The following is a 13,717-nucleotide window of genomic DNA, read 5'->3' on the forward strand; positions in this document are numbered from 1 at the left end:
ATGTTACAGGTTCAAGATAGGGCCGAAAAGTATAACAAGGTTGAGAAAAACATGAAGAGGACACTTGTAAGGAATGAGCCCACGTGCATTGAAAAGCAAAAGACGGATCAAAGTACGATGTAAGCTTATGCAACTCAACTTATTTATTATTTATTGAAGTTTTATGGAAATTTTTAAAATTTTAAAATCTCGAAGTATTTGACTGAATTTTCAAATTTCATAAAATTTGAATTTATTTAGTTGGTATAATATGAGCGAATTTAATTTAATTTTTTGTAAATTTATAATAATTGTTGGCATTCAATTTGATTTTCAAATATACATTTAAATCTAATATTATTCAACATATTATGAAAATTTTTTATTTTAGTAAAAGAGAAATTATCAAAAATCTTTTTTTTAAAAAAAATTGTTATGATTTTACTAAACCAAATCAAACCAAACATATCATGTATTGTTATTCCCTAATAATCTGACAACAGAATTACAGAAATGGGGGAGGTTGAATGAGTTTCTTTTGAAAACTTTAAAATTTCTTTTGAATATGTGTGTATATATATATATAGCTGTGAATAAATACGTAGTAGTGCGGATTAAAAGATTGTAAGTATTCAAACACAAAGTAATTAAATAAGACGGTTTATAAACTTTCTGGTGGATTGATCTTTCCACGAGAGATATACATAGATTCGAGAACTCTGTGATGCAAGAATGCACACAGCTGCTTACAAGTGTTTTACAAAGATGAACAGAGAGAATTCCTAACAGATGTAGCTTTATCTAGTTCTCTGTTCAACTCCTATTTTTCACTTATTCAGTTGATCGATCGATAATTAACACTTGTTACTCTTGGTTTATATACTACCAAGTTACACATGAATAAGATAAACAGTAAAAATAAGAATCTAGGTTATCTAAATGTTTCTTCATTTATCTATCCAGCATCTTTGAATATCTCCAGTTAAGCATGAAAATGAAAATGTTTCTTTGTTCTCTAAAACCTGCAAACAGGCTGCCACATTCCTTTTTTATACAATCAACCCATGTGTCTGTCAAGTCGCTTTCAACTATTATTTAAATCTATTGTCCTTTGAGACTCTAATATTATCCGTTGATACTTATTCTTGAGCTATCCGTTGAAATTGTCTTGAGTCATTTGTTGAATCTTCAAGTTTATTCGTTGATGATGAATCCTTTAGCAGTTGACACTCTTTCACTTATACAAAATTACAAGGCATCTCTTATTTAAAATTAGCCAACCTATTTTGTATATCTTTCTAGTAGTCAACATGACTGATAGTTCACTACAACTTCTAAACTACTAAGCTGTTTGTTGCATACAAAAATATGCTACCAACTTCTTTAATACAAGCCACTCTACCTAATTATGGTTACAAAATCAATTAACTTATATACTTATAGTGTTTTGTTGAGATATCATCAAGTGTGCAATATATTCCTAACAATTTCCCCCAATTTATGTCTAATAGAGTTTTAAGCATAAATTCAGGTTAACTTGATGATAACAAAACACCCTAATAAAAATTAAGACTGTAGGGAGTAGATAAATTACAAAATGCTTCAAATAAAATTTGAACAAAGGAAGTTGAGTATAGTTACATGTCATTTCAAGATGCTCCTCTAGTCTGAGCTGATCATTTCTTTTTCCTTGAGTCCCTAGTCCTCTTTCTCAGCCTTTTGTCATTCTCCTCAATTTGGTGTTGGAGTTGTCTAAAGAATTCAGCTTCATTTCCATCATTGAGATCCAGCATCTCCTGTATTTTTTTGAGTGTATCATTACTTGATATTTGTAGTTTGTCTTCAAGTCTAAAAAATCTTCAGACACCCTTTTCCTCTCTAAACTCCATCATCCAATAAGGTCTCAAATGCACTATATCACCATTATATGGAATAGTTAAAACTCTAGGCAGCGCATTTGAATTTCTCCAGTTTTGTCTGGTTTGGCTGATCTTGCTAAGTACTTCAGATTTGGCAGCTTTGGTGAAGCCAAAATCCTTTTTCATTGTAGAGAACACCTTCATAAGAACATTGTGGCTTTCATTGAGAATTATGTGTAAAGGCCAAGTGATCTCCTTGCCTCCCTTGTATTTAAACACCAATCTTTCTGGAAGCTTGTTGTAACCAACAATTCCCCTTACTTCATCTTGCTCATCCAAAAAAAGATTGATATTTATGTCATGAATGAATAGTTGATCATCTTTGTTGACTTTGGGCTTAGACTTAGAAATCACTTTTAGTTGAGGTGGGTTTGACTTGACTCCTACACTTCTCTTCCTTGGATTTCTCTCTTTGATGGGCAATGGTAGATTGAATTCAAGTAAATGTAAACTGTCCCAATCTACGGGTTCATCCTTGGGTAAGATAGGCTCACCATGAAAGTTGGTGCCTGGATGAACCTTGAATTCAACAGTTTCCTTAGTGGAAACAATTGGTTGACTTGTAGTTGTAGATTGAATTTGATTAGTTTCCTTTTCAGTAGGACTAGGTGACCTTTTTACGTTAGCTTTCTTTCTAACCCCTTTACCCACTCTGGTTTTTCTTCCTTTTTCTTTGGTTCATCAGCTAAAGTGTTCTCAGTTTCAGTTGAAACAGCCGACATCTCAAGTGTTCTTTTCACTCCTTTAATGGCATGCTTCTTCCTGCTTTTTCTACTATTCTGAGCTCCAAGTCTTTTATTTTCTTCTTTTTTAGCTTCCCCAAAATGGGGGTGTCCATTGATCACACAAATCATTTTCCATGTCTATAGATTCTTGCAATTCTTGGTCTTGACATGACATCTTTGGTGATTTTAAAGCTTTTAATTGATGCACCCATCAGTTTACCTTCATCTTGCCCAGGAGGAGAATAATCAACCAACATTGGGTGCTTTGTTGACATTGTGACACTTGCTTGTTTAGGCTTCAGCACGACAAAGTTGTTGAACTCATTCTTTGTTGAGGGCTCACCTTTATCTCCTTTTCCTAACTGCATATCACCCATGGTGATTGGCTTCAACTGTGTGAAATGTTTCACAGATTGATCCTGAGTAGCAGTTGAGCCAAAAACCTTCTCAATTCTATCATCATCTTCTTCATTTTCCCTTTTATCTTGAGCTCAGCTGCTGCAAGATTGATTAGATCAATGTTTTCCACAACTGGTGGCTTAGAGATAGTAATAGCTGGTACTATCACTTTGCTGACTTGGATATGCACATCCTTCTCCCCCTTTTTGTTATCATCAAGTGAACCAGAGTTTGAAGATTGAGCACCCACCAACTGTTGAAGTAATTAATTTTGAGCTTCTTGATGTGAAAGTATCTTGGCCACTGAGCTCTCAACAACTGTCATTCTGGAACTCAAGACCTCAACCTTCCGAATCCTATTTAGATCACTTTCCTTTCTGAGTTACCGGTGAATATCCTTCATTGTTGACTCAGGAAGCTTAATCTTTATTTTATCATTGAGGTCTATCTTGACTATATCAATGATGTTTTTGAGCTCATCCACATCTTGATTCTGTTTAAGAGTCTGAATTTTTTACAGCTGTAGAGATTCAAGATGGGTTTCTAGAAGACATCTCGTACTAGCATTAGTGGTGGCTTGAATGGCTGATTAAGTCTGAGAAATTAGTTTGAATATTGTGGAGTTGAAATGATGATAACTGCAATCCTTGGTTATCATCCATGCTGGAATATGTGTAGATGAACTAGGGTTTGTTAGGCCTCCAACTCCCACCTGTAGACACATAATTTGACTATCCATTAACGTCTACAAACAAATTTGACAGTCTGATATTAGAATGAAAAACAAGTTATTTTTTTCTCTTCTTTCACAAATGATGCAAATATCTCGTTGTTTTTATACTTTCAAGATGGTGCTGGTGCGTATTATTATGTCTAGAAGAGATTTTGGAACTAATAGGAAGCGAGTGGATGAATTTTTTTTTTTAAAATTATATGATAAATGGCAGATTTGAGATTACTATATTGTGACAATTTGGTAAAAATGTAAGGAATTTGTGTGGGAAAGAATTAGTAACCGTCATAAAGAAATTTTTGAAGAAAAGGAAAAGGTAACCGTAGAAACCTTGTTGTGATTCTATTTTTTTTATATAGTGCAATCAAAAGGATCGGATATGTAATTATTTAATTCAATTTTTTTATTGTATTTAGTTGTAGAAACCCGTCCAGATTACAGATGGCTGCATCAAGTTATTGAAAAATTGTACTTTTACGGAATAAATTTGAAAAACGTGTTTTTACAATTTTTTTAAAAAATGAACTTATATTTGCAAAAACTGTCCCTAAATAAAATGGTAACTTTTGTTGTCTAACAATAATGTCTTTAACACACTCTACATCGGAACAGTGACCCTGTCGCAAAACAAAAACCAATGGCACAACTCAAAAAAAGCATCCTCCCACTCTTCATCCTCGCCATCTCTCTCTTCTCTCTCATCATCTTCTCTCTCTACCCTTCCTCTCCCCAATCTCTCCCTCTCAAATCCTTTACCCCCCATCTCCAAACTCCCCCCCAAACCTTCACTCTCACCATCAAACTCCTCACGTACAATCGCCTCCACTCTCTCTCTCGCTGCCTCTCATCTCTCTCCTCCGCTCACTACGACTCCAACAAAGTTAATCTTCACATCTACATTGACCATTTCGCAAATGGGTCGTCAGATTTGGATCAAAAACTAAATGGGTCACATCAAATTTTGGATTTTGTTGATGGGTTTGTGTGGAAATTTGGGGACAAGATTGTGCATTATAGGACTCAAAATGTGGGATTACAAGCTCAATGGCTTGAATCTTGGTGGCCTAGTGATGATAATGAGTTTGCGTTTGTTGTCGAAGATGATCTCGAGCTTTCGCCTTTGTATTATAGGTTTTTGAAAGGTTTGATTCTTGAGTATTATTATAATGGGTCTAATTATAGTCCGTGGATTTACGGAGCTTCGTTGCAGCGACCAAGGTTCGTTCCAGGTACCATTTTGATGGTCTTTGGTGTTCATTGTTTGTGTTGTGTGTATTTGTGCCGTTTTTGTGATCTATGTTATGTACTAATTGAAATGTATGTTATGTGGTTTTATTATTTTTTAGGCATTAGCAAATTTGAAAGTTTCTGAATAAGTTTAAGTGAATTGTTAATGATATACTTTGAATTACAAGGTTGATAATGCGAGAATTATGTTAAATATGATGTGCTGTGGTTGGTTTTACTAATGGCCTCTTTTTGGGTTTTTTGCAATAAAACGTTGAAAATTTTGAGATTTCTAATGTGGATAAATAGCGATGAAGGTGATTGTTACTATCTTATTTAATAGCGAGTGTACTTCTACACATGTTATTTTTAGACCTGGAGAAGTTTTAATAGAATATTGTGACTGTCGAAAATGTGGAAGTTTTAGAATGATAAATTCTTTCCTCTCAGATCTAAATGCAGTAACGGAGTACCTAGTGTTTTTCTAAGTGAATTTTGTGTATATATATTGTACAATGGAAATTATGTATTATTAATGCAGAGTTTGTCTTTATGCAACCGATCCTCAATAATTGTAAATGGTATAGAATATTATTTCTAAGAATTAATACAGAACGCTTTTTTTTTTCTTGAAACCCTTTTTCTTAGATCTAAATATACGATAACAAATGATATAAACTCAGTCACTACCTTCCCATTCAAATTATTTAATACTAATGAAAATTACACAAGAAATTATCAATTCGGGTGTCAATGAGAAAAATTCAGAGAATTAGGAAATTACTTTATTTTAACATGACCTTAATTATAAATTACAGCCTATGTGCCTATGTAAATCTAGGATCACACTATTATCAATAGGAGTGAATCAGGAAGGAATGCGGGGATAAGGAATTCCATAAGCACTATCAGTTAAGAGAGCAGTTATCACCATAGGCCTCCACAGCTTCGTGAAAATTTGCTCAAGATAAGCCTATAGAATTTGGGTTGGTATATTATTGATGCATGACTCCTTTGCTATATGATGTTGCTTATTATAGCTAGGATATAATTGCAACAAGCATAAGTAGTTTTTTCTTAGCAGGACTATTTTTGTACAAATGACAATTTATGGGGACTGGATGAGAGCAATCGTATTCCAGAAGACTAAACCAAAAAATGCACATAATATTATTATTTCTATAATATATGCTCCCAAAACCTAGGAACATAAAATATTAACCTGATCAATTTGTTTCTTGCCTGTAATGTGTGACCTTAAAGGCCAAACCGATGTACATACTTTGAGCTGAAGCTCTTTGACATAGTTTTTCATTTGATCTCTAGTCACCATTCAACAGAAAAATCATACTCACAGCCCTTGTACACATTCATTTAGAACTTCACTTTGTGAGATACATCATCTGCTTAAAAGCTCTTTATCGTTTTCTGTACAAAATTCAAAAGGATTTCCTCTCTTTTATGTCTGAATATTAGTATTATAATTGATAAACAGGTTTCAGGAAGCCAGATCTTCTTTAAAGTGTTTTCATTAGATCTAGAACAGGGTAACTAGACCAATATGTTGACCATGACTAGTGCAGGAGACTAGTTCTAGATGCATCTTCTTTTAGGTATAGACTAAATATATGGTCAATGATATAATGTGGTAGCTCCGATATACGACCTTGGGGTTCTAATTTTCCCTTTAATAAATCATATGCACAAACTTTCTCAAGCCACATATGTTATAAAATGTACCTAAATTATGGCATGTAGTTAATTTCCTTGGAAGTTTTATAAAGGGTGCAAAACCTCTTGCATCCTGAAGGCATTTTTACCCTCGAAATCAAGAAGAAGTCTCTGTGAATGTATGGCATAAGTAGTGAATGCCGTAATTAGTTGATCTTGTGCTTTATCCTTGTACAAGGTTGTCAATTTCAAGCCATGTCGAGAAGACAACATTTGGATACAAAGATCTTGCATAGATGACATTAGGTACTAGCATCTACCTTCTTGACAAACTCAGATGATAAGCACGATAATTTTCTTATATATATAGACTTGTATTGTTGATCATCATGTCCTGTGTTTAATTGAGTGTGGTCAAATAAACAAGTAAATGACCTGTAAATGCACAAAATATACTCTCTTTATTTATAGAGCAGGATCAACAGACATAGTATAATGTCCTGTGTTTAATGAGTGTGGTCAAATAAACTAGTGTAGTAAATGTCTGGTAATGTACAAAATATGCTCTTTGTATTTATAGCTCAGGATCCACAGACAGAAGTATGTATATCTTGGCCGAGTTTTGTGTTATGGTTAATAATATTTTGTTGGTTTCACTTGTTATAACATGAGTATATGTTAAATTGTTTTGTATCACGTGAATGATTTGCTGACCAGTGTTCCATTTTTTTTCTTGTTCTTGTAGAGCTAAATAATTCCTATTTTTGTTATGTTGTACTTTTAATCCTTGCATACTAAATGTAGTAATTTGATCATCAATGACAGGTAAACATGGAAATAAAATTCAATTGGATGGGGGAACACGCCTTTTCTTGTACCAGCTGGTGGGTACCTGGGGACAACTACTATTTCCGAGGCCCTGGAAAGAGTTCCGCTTGTGGTATGATATCCACAAGACTAAGGGAATTAAACCATATCTTGAGGGTATGGTAAGAAAGTTTCTATATTCTCAGTTTAGAGGATATATCATTTATATGCTTCCCTACATTTATTCCATTTATAATATTGATTTAGCTTTCTAAATTACATAGTAATGTTGTAGGTGACGACAGGATGGTATAGAAAGTTGGGAGATAAAATATGGACACCCTGGTTTATTAAATTTATCCATGCTCGTGGTTATTTTAATATATATACAAACTTTTTGGGTGACAGAGCACTCAGTGTATCTCACAGGGATGCTGGTGTCAATTATGGGAAATCGGCTGGGCCAGATTCATATTTACTTGATGAAAGTTCTCTTGACTTCAATCTCTTGGAGATGCAGCCTCTGAGTGATTTGAAGTGGTATGATTTTTGTTTCCGAGAAGTTCTTCCTGGTAGAGTTATTGAACATGTTGACGAACTTGGCTCTGTTCTTAACTCTGTGCACAAATCAAAAACAATTATTCTTGTGAGCCTATATGAAATATCGGAGGAACTTATTAGAAACTTGCTCTGCCATTTTGAACGACTAAATATCTTGAACTATGTCTTTGTGGGTCCGGACTCTAGTTTCTTGCACGATCTTGCAAGAAGAGGGCATCCCGTTATAGATACAAACAAATTCTATAATAGCATTAAAGCTCGCAAATCGATAGATTTTCGAGAATCTGGATTGGAGCTAGTGAAGGATATTTATGTAAAGTCTTACGTAATTAAGAAATCCTTGGAGCTTGGGTATAATTCCTGGTTGGTGGTAGGATACACTGTTCCATATAGCAGCGAGTCGTTTGTCGATTCTTACACTCGGTCTTGCGACTTTTTTATTAGCAAAGACAAAATTATTTTCTTTGTCAGAAGTTCATCTTCAGCACAGAAATTTTGGGTTGATCAAGTTATTGCAAAACTTGGAAAAATGTCAAATAGAGATTACTCAGCCAGGAGGGCCTTGGGGTTCATGTATGTTCTGGATGATGTACTGGAGAACAAGATTACTAAGTTTGGTTTTGGTGTAGACACCAAAGACAATGCTGTTGAAAAGAATGTCTTTTGGTTTCCGGAAAAGGGTCCGGATTTACTTCAGAAAGAACTTCAAAATTCAAGTATGTGGCTAGTTGATGACAATCTATCGTGCAATGCAGTAGTTTGTCACCAGTCATAGCGTTTAGCGACCAAGTAGATGACATAGTTACTGGACTTTGTATGATTTGTTAGCAAACATGTACCTAACACGATTGTATCATATTTTTTCCGCTGGTATATCATTGCACTGTATAAGACTTTGTTTTAAGGGACCAGTATTCCATCTTTCAAGAAACTATACATGCTAATATAAAATAAAAAATTATAAAGATGAAAAAGAAGTGATATCCCTCTCAGTTTCTGCAACTGATATTTGATAGTTTATATACACTGTAAGTCATATATACTTGGCTACATTGCAATATGGTGGAGCCAAGTGGAAGTCCTACATTGGTATGTATACAGGTTTAAACCCAACTGCAGCCTGGGTTTTTCTTTACTCCCCTTGATCTCATTAACTTTCTTACACTATCTGCCTCATCCCATCTTCCTGCTTCCGCATACATGTTTGAATGAAGTATGTAATATCCAGGTTGCTCCGGATTTAGCTTAAGTAAATTCTCTGCAACCCAGGATCCCAACTCAATATTTTCATGAAGCCGGCATGCCCCAAGCAGAGAACCCCATACATTGGCATCTGGTTCAAGTGGCATGCTTTTTATAAACTTTACTGCCTGTTCCATAAGGCCAGCTCGACCAAGAATGTCGACCATACAAGCATAGTGTGTTTGGTATGGTCCAATATCCAGACCATGGATCTCGTTGAAGTACTGCTTTCCTTTCTCCACAAATCCTCCATGACTACAGGCAGATAAAACTGCGATATAGGAAACTGAATCACATTTTATGCCATCTTCTTTCATGGTCTCGAAAAAATTGATTGCGGTATCAAATTCACCTAGCATCCCATACCCTAGAATCATTGTATTCCATGAGGCTACATCCTTATTAGGAATATGATCGAAAACCTTTTGAGCAAGATCAATTCTTCCACATTTAGTGTAAAAGTCGAGAAGCGAGTTCGCAACAAACAAATGCATATGAAACAGCTTTCTTACCGATAAACCATGGATTTCCTTTCCTTGCTTAGCAGCAGAAATGTTGGCACAAGCTGAGAGAACTCCCATATAGGAAACACTATCGTGCTTCATCCCTATTGACCCCATTTCTGTGAATAAATTTATTGCTTTCGAGCAATCACTTAACTGAGAATAGCCTACGATTAAAGTATTGTATGATACTTCATCTCTAATAGAGCTGTCAAAAACATTTTGTGCTACAATAAGGCATCCACATTTGGCGTACATATCTATTAAAGAATTTGAAACAAATAGATCAGTAGAAGACCCTGTTCTCACTGCCCTAGCATGAATCTCTTTTCCTGCATGAAGAAACCCCACTCGTGCACAGGCAGGAAGAACGTTCGTAAAGGTAACAGAGCTGGGGCTTTGTCCATTGGCCTGCATTTCTCTCACATATTCTATTGCATCTATCTCAAGCCCATTTTGAGCATAGTTTGCAACCATGGCATTCCACGAGACAACATTTCGATATTTAATCTTGCTAAACACTTGATATGCCTTAACTGGATGCCCAGATTTCGCATACATATCTATTAGCGAATTGGCAACAAATATATCCGAATCTAAACTCAATTTCACACTAAAACAATGTACTTCTTTCCCTGCAGCAAAACATTTCAACTCAACCAACACAGGTAGCATACTAGATATGGTCACACCATCCAGTTTCACACCGTTATCAACCATCGACCGAAAGAAATCCAACGCATCTCTATCACATCCACCATACGTAAAACTAGTAATAACAGCATTCCAAGAAACAGCATTCCTTTCAACCATTTCACTAAACACTCCCATAGCCCCATTCATATCACCACACTTCCCATACGCATCAACCAAAGCATTTCCAATCATCAAACGACAATCCAAACCAACCTTCACAACCTCACAATGTACCCCCCTCGTCAACCCAAACTCCCTGAGAAAACCACAAACCGGCAACACAGTCACAAACGTAACCGAATTCCCCTTCTCCCTCAACCTCATCTCCAGAAAAACCTCAACTGCCTTCTGACACACCCCACTCCCCGAAAAAACCCCAATAACCGTATTCCACGAAACAACATCTCTCTCAGGCATTTCATCAAACACTCTCTCGACATCCCCCAACTCCCCACAATTCCCATAAAACAACAAAAGGGTATTCCCCACATAAACATCCCAATCAAACCCCAACTTAAAAACCACCCCATGAACCTCTCTCCCCTTCCATCTCTCCCCATAATCACAACACATTTTAATCACAAACGGAAAGGTATAATCATCGGGACAAACACCACTCCTTACCATCAAGTTATAAACCTCCAACACACTACAATCAAACCCTGCAACCCCATTACCCCCAACAATATTATAAGCCCGAATCAAAGTGTTCCACAGAAACGCATTTTTACAATGCGCAACAGCCTGATCGAACAAAACTTTAAAAGCTTGCGGGGTATTGAAATGCGCGTACTGGAGAATGAGAGAAGCGGAGACAGAAACACTGTGGGGGAGTGAGCCATGGAAAAGAGCTAGAGCGTGGGCTTGTTTAGTTTGGGCAAGTGATTGTGTGGAAGCGCAGATTGGGAGAATGTTTGATGGGTGATAAAAATGGTCATTTCGAGATTGAAAATGGAGGGCTCGTTTAAAATGTGGTTTGGTTATGGCAGCTAAGCGCAGAGAGCGAGGAGCATGATACAACATAGAAGAAGTACAGGAGAGGTTTAAACTTTAAAGATTAGTGCACTGCTCTAGTAATATCACTGCATTATATTTTCAAACCCAAGTTTACCGCACTATTTTAAAATTCGAGAAGATGCATGTATACATATATCAGGTATCGTACGCAGTATGGACTAATTATAATATTTGTAATTTTATTATTTTATATAAAATTAAATTAAAAAAAATAATAAGTATATATTATTTGAGATTAATAAAGTTAAAATATTTACATATTATTTTGCATATATTATATTATTGAACAATACAAAATTTAGATAGTTAAAATCTTAACAAGTCCTCCTATTACTGCCCGTATAGATCGTTTCGTTATGCCGGTGTAGAACCTATATAAAAGTGGGAGTCTTCAATAGCTGTGGTGTATTTGAATGATTTGGTATTGTTTTTCTTAATATTGATTTTTTTAATTTTTTCTTATTTTGTTATCTTATAATTTGAATTACTCAAATTAATTTTGAAAGTGTTTGGTTACCTATAAAAAAAGTAAGAAAAAAGTTGAGTGTAATTAAAAATTAAGATGGATAATAATTCATAGAATTTGTAGTTATATTAGATACATGATTTTTTTTAATTAAATTATATTTGTTTTAAAAAGGTGTTAACCAACCGACCAAACGAAACCATGTTTTGCTTATAATAGTATATATATATATATATATATATATATATAAAGTTTGGGGGCTGTTCAAATAAAAAAAAACCTTACAATAAAACTTAGTAACCAGCTACTTCACATGTATAAAAACAGGCCCAGTCCATTACATCAGTCCAAATTACACATAAATACACAACATCATAATCAACACATTCATCTCCGATCTTTAATTATAATCAACCACTATGTCAAATCATCCCCATCATTTAAAATCAATCTCTAACACCATCCTCAATGTAACATCCCACATCGATCGATAAGAATAGAGTGTTTGAGACCTTTATAGATACAAGTAAACAACTAATGTGTACCAAATCACTAGCTTTTTCAGACTGACCTGTGGTGGATTTGTTGGGTCCTGGTATGCATTCAGTCGTGGGTTTGGATGTTATAAATGGTATCAGAGCTCTGCCCGGGTTCCGTATGTGTGTTTGTGAGATCGACGAGGACGTCGATCCTATAAAAGGGGAATTTTGTAACATCCCACATCGATAAAAATAAGAGAGTTTGTGACCTTTATAGATACTAATAAACAACCAATGTGTACCAAATCACTAGCTTTTTCGGACTGACCCGTGATGGGTTGTTGGGTCCGGTACGCATTCGGTTCGGTACGCATGCGTACCGGACCCAACAACCCACCACAGGCCAGTCCGAAAAAGCTAGCGATTTGGTACACATTAGTTGTTGACTTGTATCTATAAATATCCCAAACACTCTTATCTTTATTGACGTGGGATGTTACAAACACCCCCTCTTATAAACTCGACGTCCTCGTCGAGCCCACAAACACACATACGGAACCCTTTATAATATCCAAGTCCACAACCGAATGCGTACCGGACCCAACAACCCACCACAGGTCAGTCTGAAAAAGCTAGCTATTTGGTACACATTGGATGTTTACTTGTATCTATTAAGGTCATAAACACTCTTATTCTTATCGATGTGGGATGTTACACTCGATCTACCTCCGTCCGCCATCATCACCTACCACCAAATTTTATAATTTCCTTATCACTTTCATAAATTTCGACGAATTATTATTTCTTCCTCTCTGATCTTGTTAGGCCTCAATGATACTATAGAAGGGGGTTGAATATAGTATCTACAATCAATTCGATTATAAACACAAATATGTAATAGAAAATAAGTTTATTCAATATATCAAACTCTATTACAGTATGTTTAATCTACTCTCTCAATGATGTATGATATCACTAAGAGCTGCTAGGATTACAATTAATAATATTCTCGTGAATGATAACACATATAGTGTAAACCCTAATATGTGTTTATATACTACACAGTTACAAGATATCTCCTTATTGATATAATATGTTCTGTTTCCTAAAATACATCAATCAGAGATTATCTATTGTAGTCCTTTAGCTGTATAACTCTCCAAGCATATCTTCTTTTATTTAATCCAGATCCTCTCCTGTAAATCAACCGCTTTTCATCCCTGAAGTGTATCCACACTTAAGTTCTAATGTAAGTCCTGATGGCTTAAGTTCTGATAACTTCCTGTCTTCAGT

At 35.3% G+C, this 13,717-nt stretch overlaps 2 protein-coding genes across 5 annotated transcripts; one reads left to right on the top strand and one right to left on the bottom strand.

The window, feature by feature from the left end:
• Positions 1–4,336: 4,336 nt before the first annotated feature.
• Positions 4,337–8,940, top strand: LOC141668848 (uncharacterized). 4 transcript variants are annotated; one of them, XM_074475874.1, is made up of 3 exons: positions 4,337–4,984; positions 7,479–7,642; positions 7,756–8,940. In XM_074475874.1, the coding sequence occupies exons 1-3, from the start codon at positions 4,393–4,395 to the stop codon at positions 8,794–8,796; spliced, it is 1,797 nt and encodes a 598-aa protein (XP_074331975.1). In that variant the 5' UTR covers positions 4,337–4,392; the 3' UTR covers positions 8,797–8,940. The 4 variants fall into 4 exon arrangements, with proteins under 4 accessions (XP_074331975.1, XP_074331990.1, XP_074331983.1 ...); XM_074475889.1 differs by having other exon boundaries at positions 4,782–4,973; XM_074475882.1 differs by having other exon boundaries at positions 4,782–4,984; positions 7,479–7,637; positions 7,756–8,939.
• Positions 8,941–8,942: 2 nt separating this feature from the next.
• On the bottom strand, positions 8,943–11,562 carry LOC141668837 (pentatricopeptide repeat-containing protein At1g18485-like). The gene has a single exon (XM_074475866.1). The coding sequence runs from the start codon at positions 11,483–11,485 to the stop codon at positions 9,125–9,127; it is 2,361 nt and encodes a 786-aa protein (XP_074331967.1). The 5' UTR covers positions 11,486–11,562; the 3' UTR covers positions 8,943–9,124.
• Positions 11,563–13,717: the final 2,155 nt, after the last annotated feature.

Source organism: Apium graveolens, chromosome 1 (genome assembly GCF_009905375.1).
Source record: "Apium graveolens cultivar Ventura chromosome 1, ASM990537v1, whole genome shotgun sequence".
NCBI lineage: Eukaryota > Viridiplantae > Streptophyta > Magnoliopsida > Apiales > Apiaceae > Apium > Apium graveolens.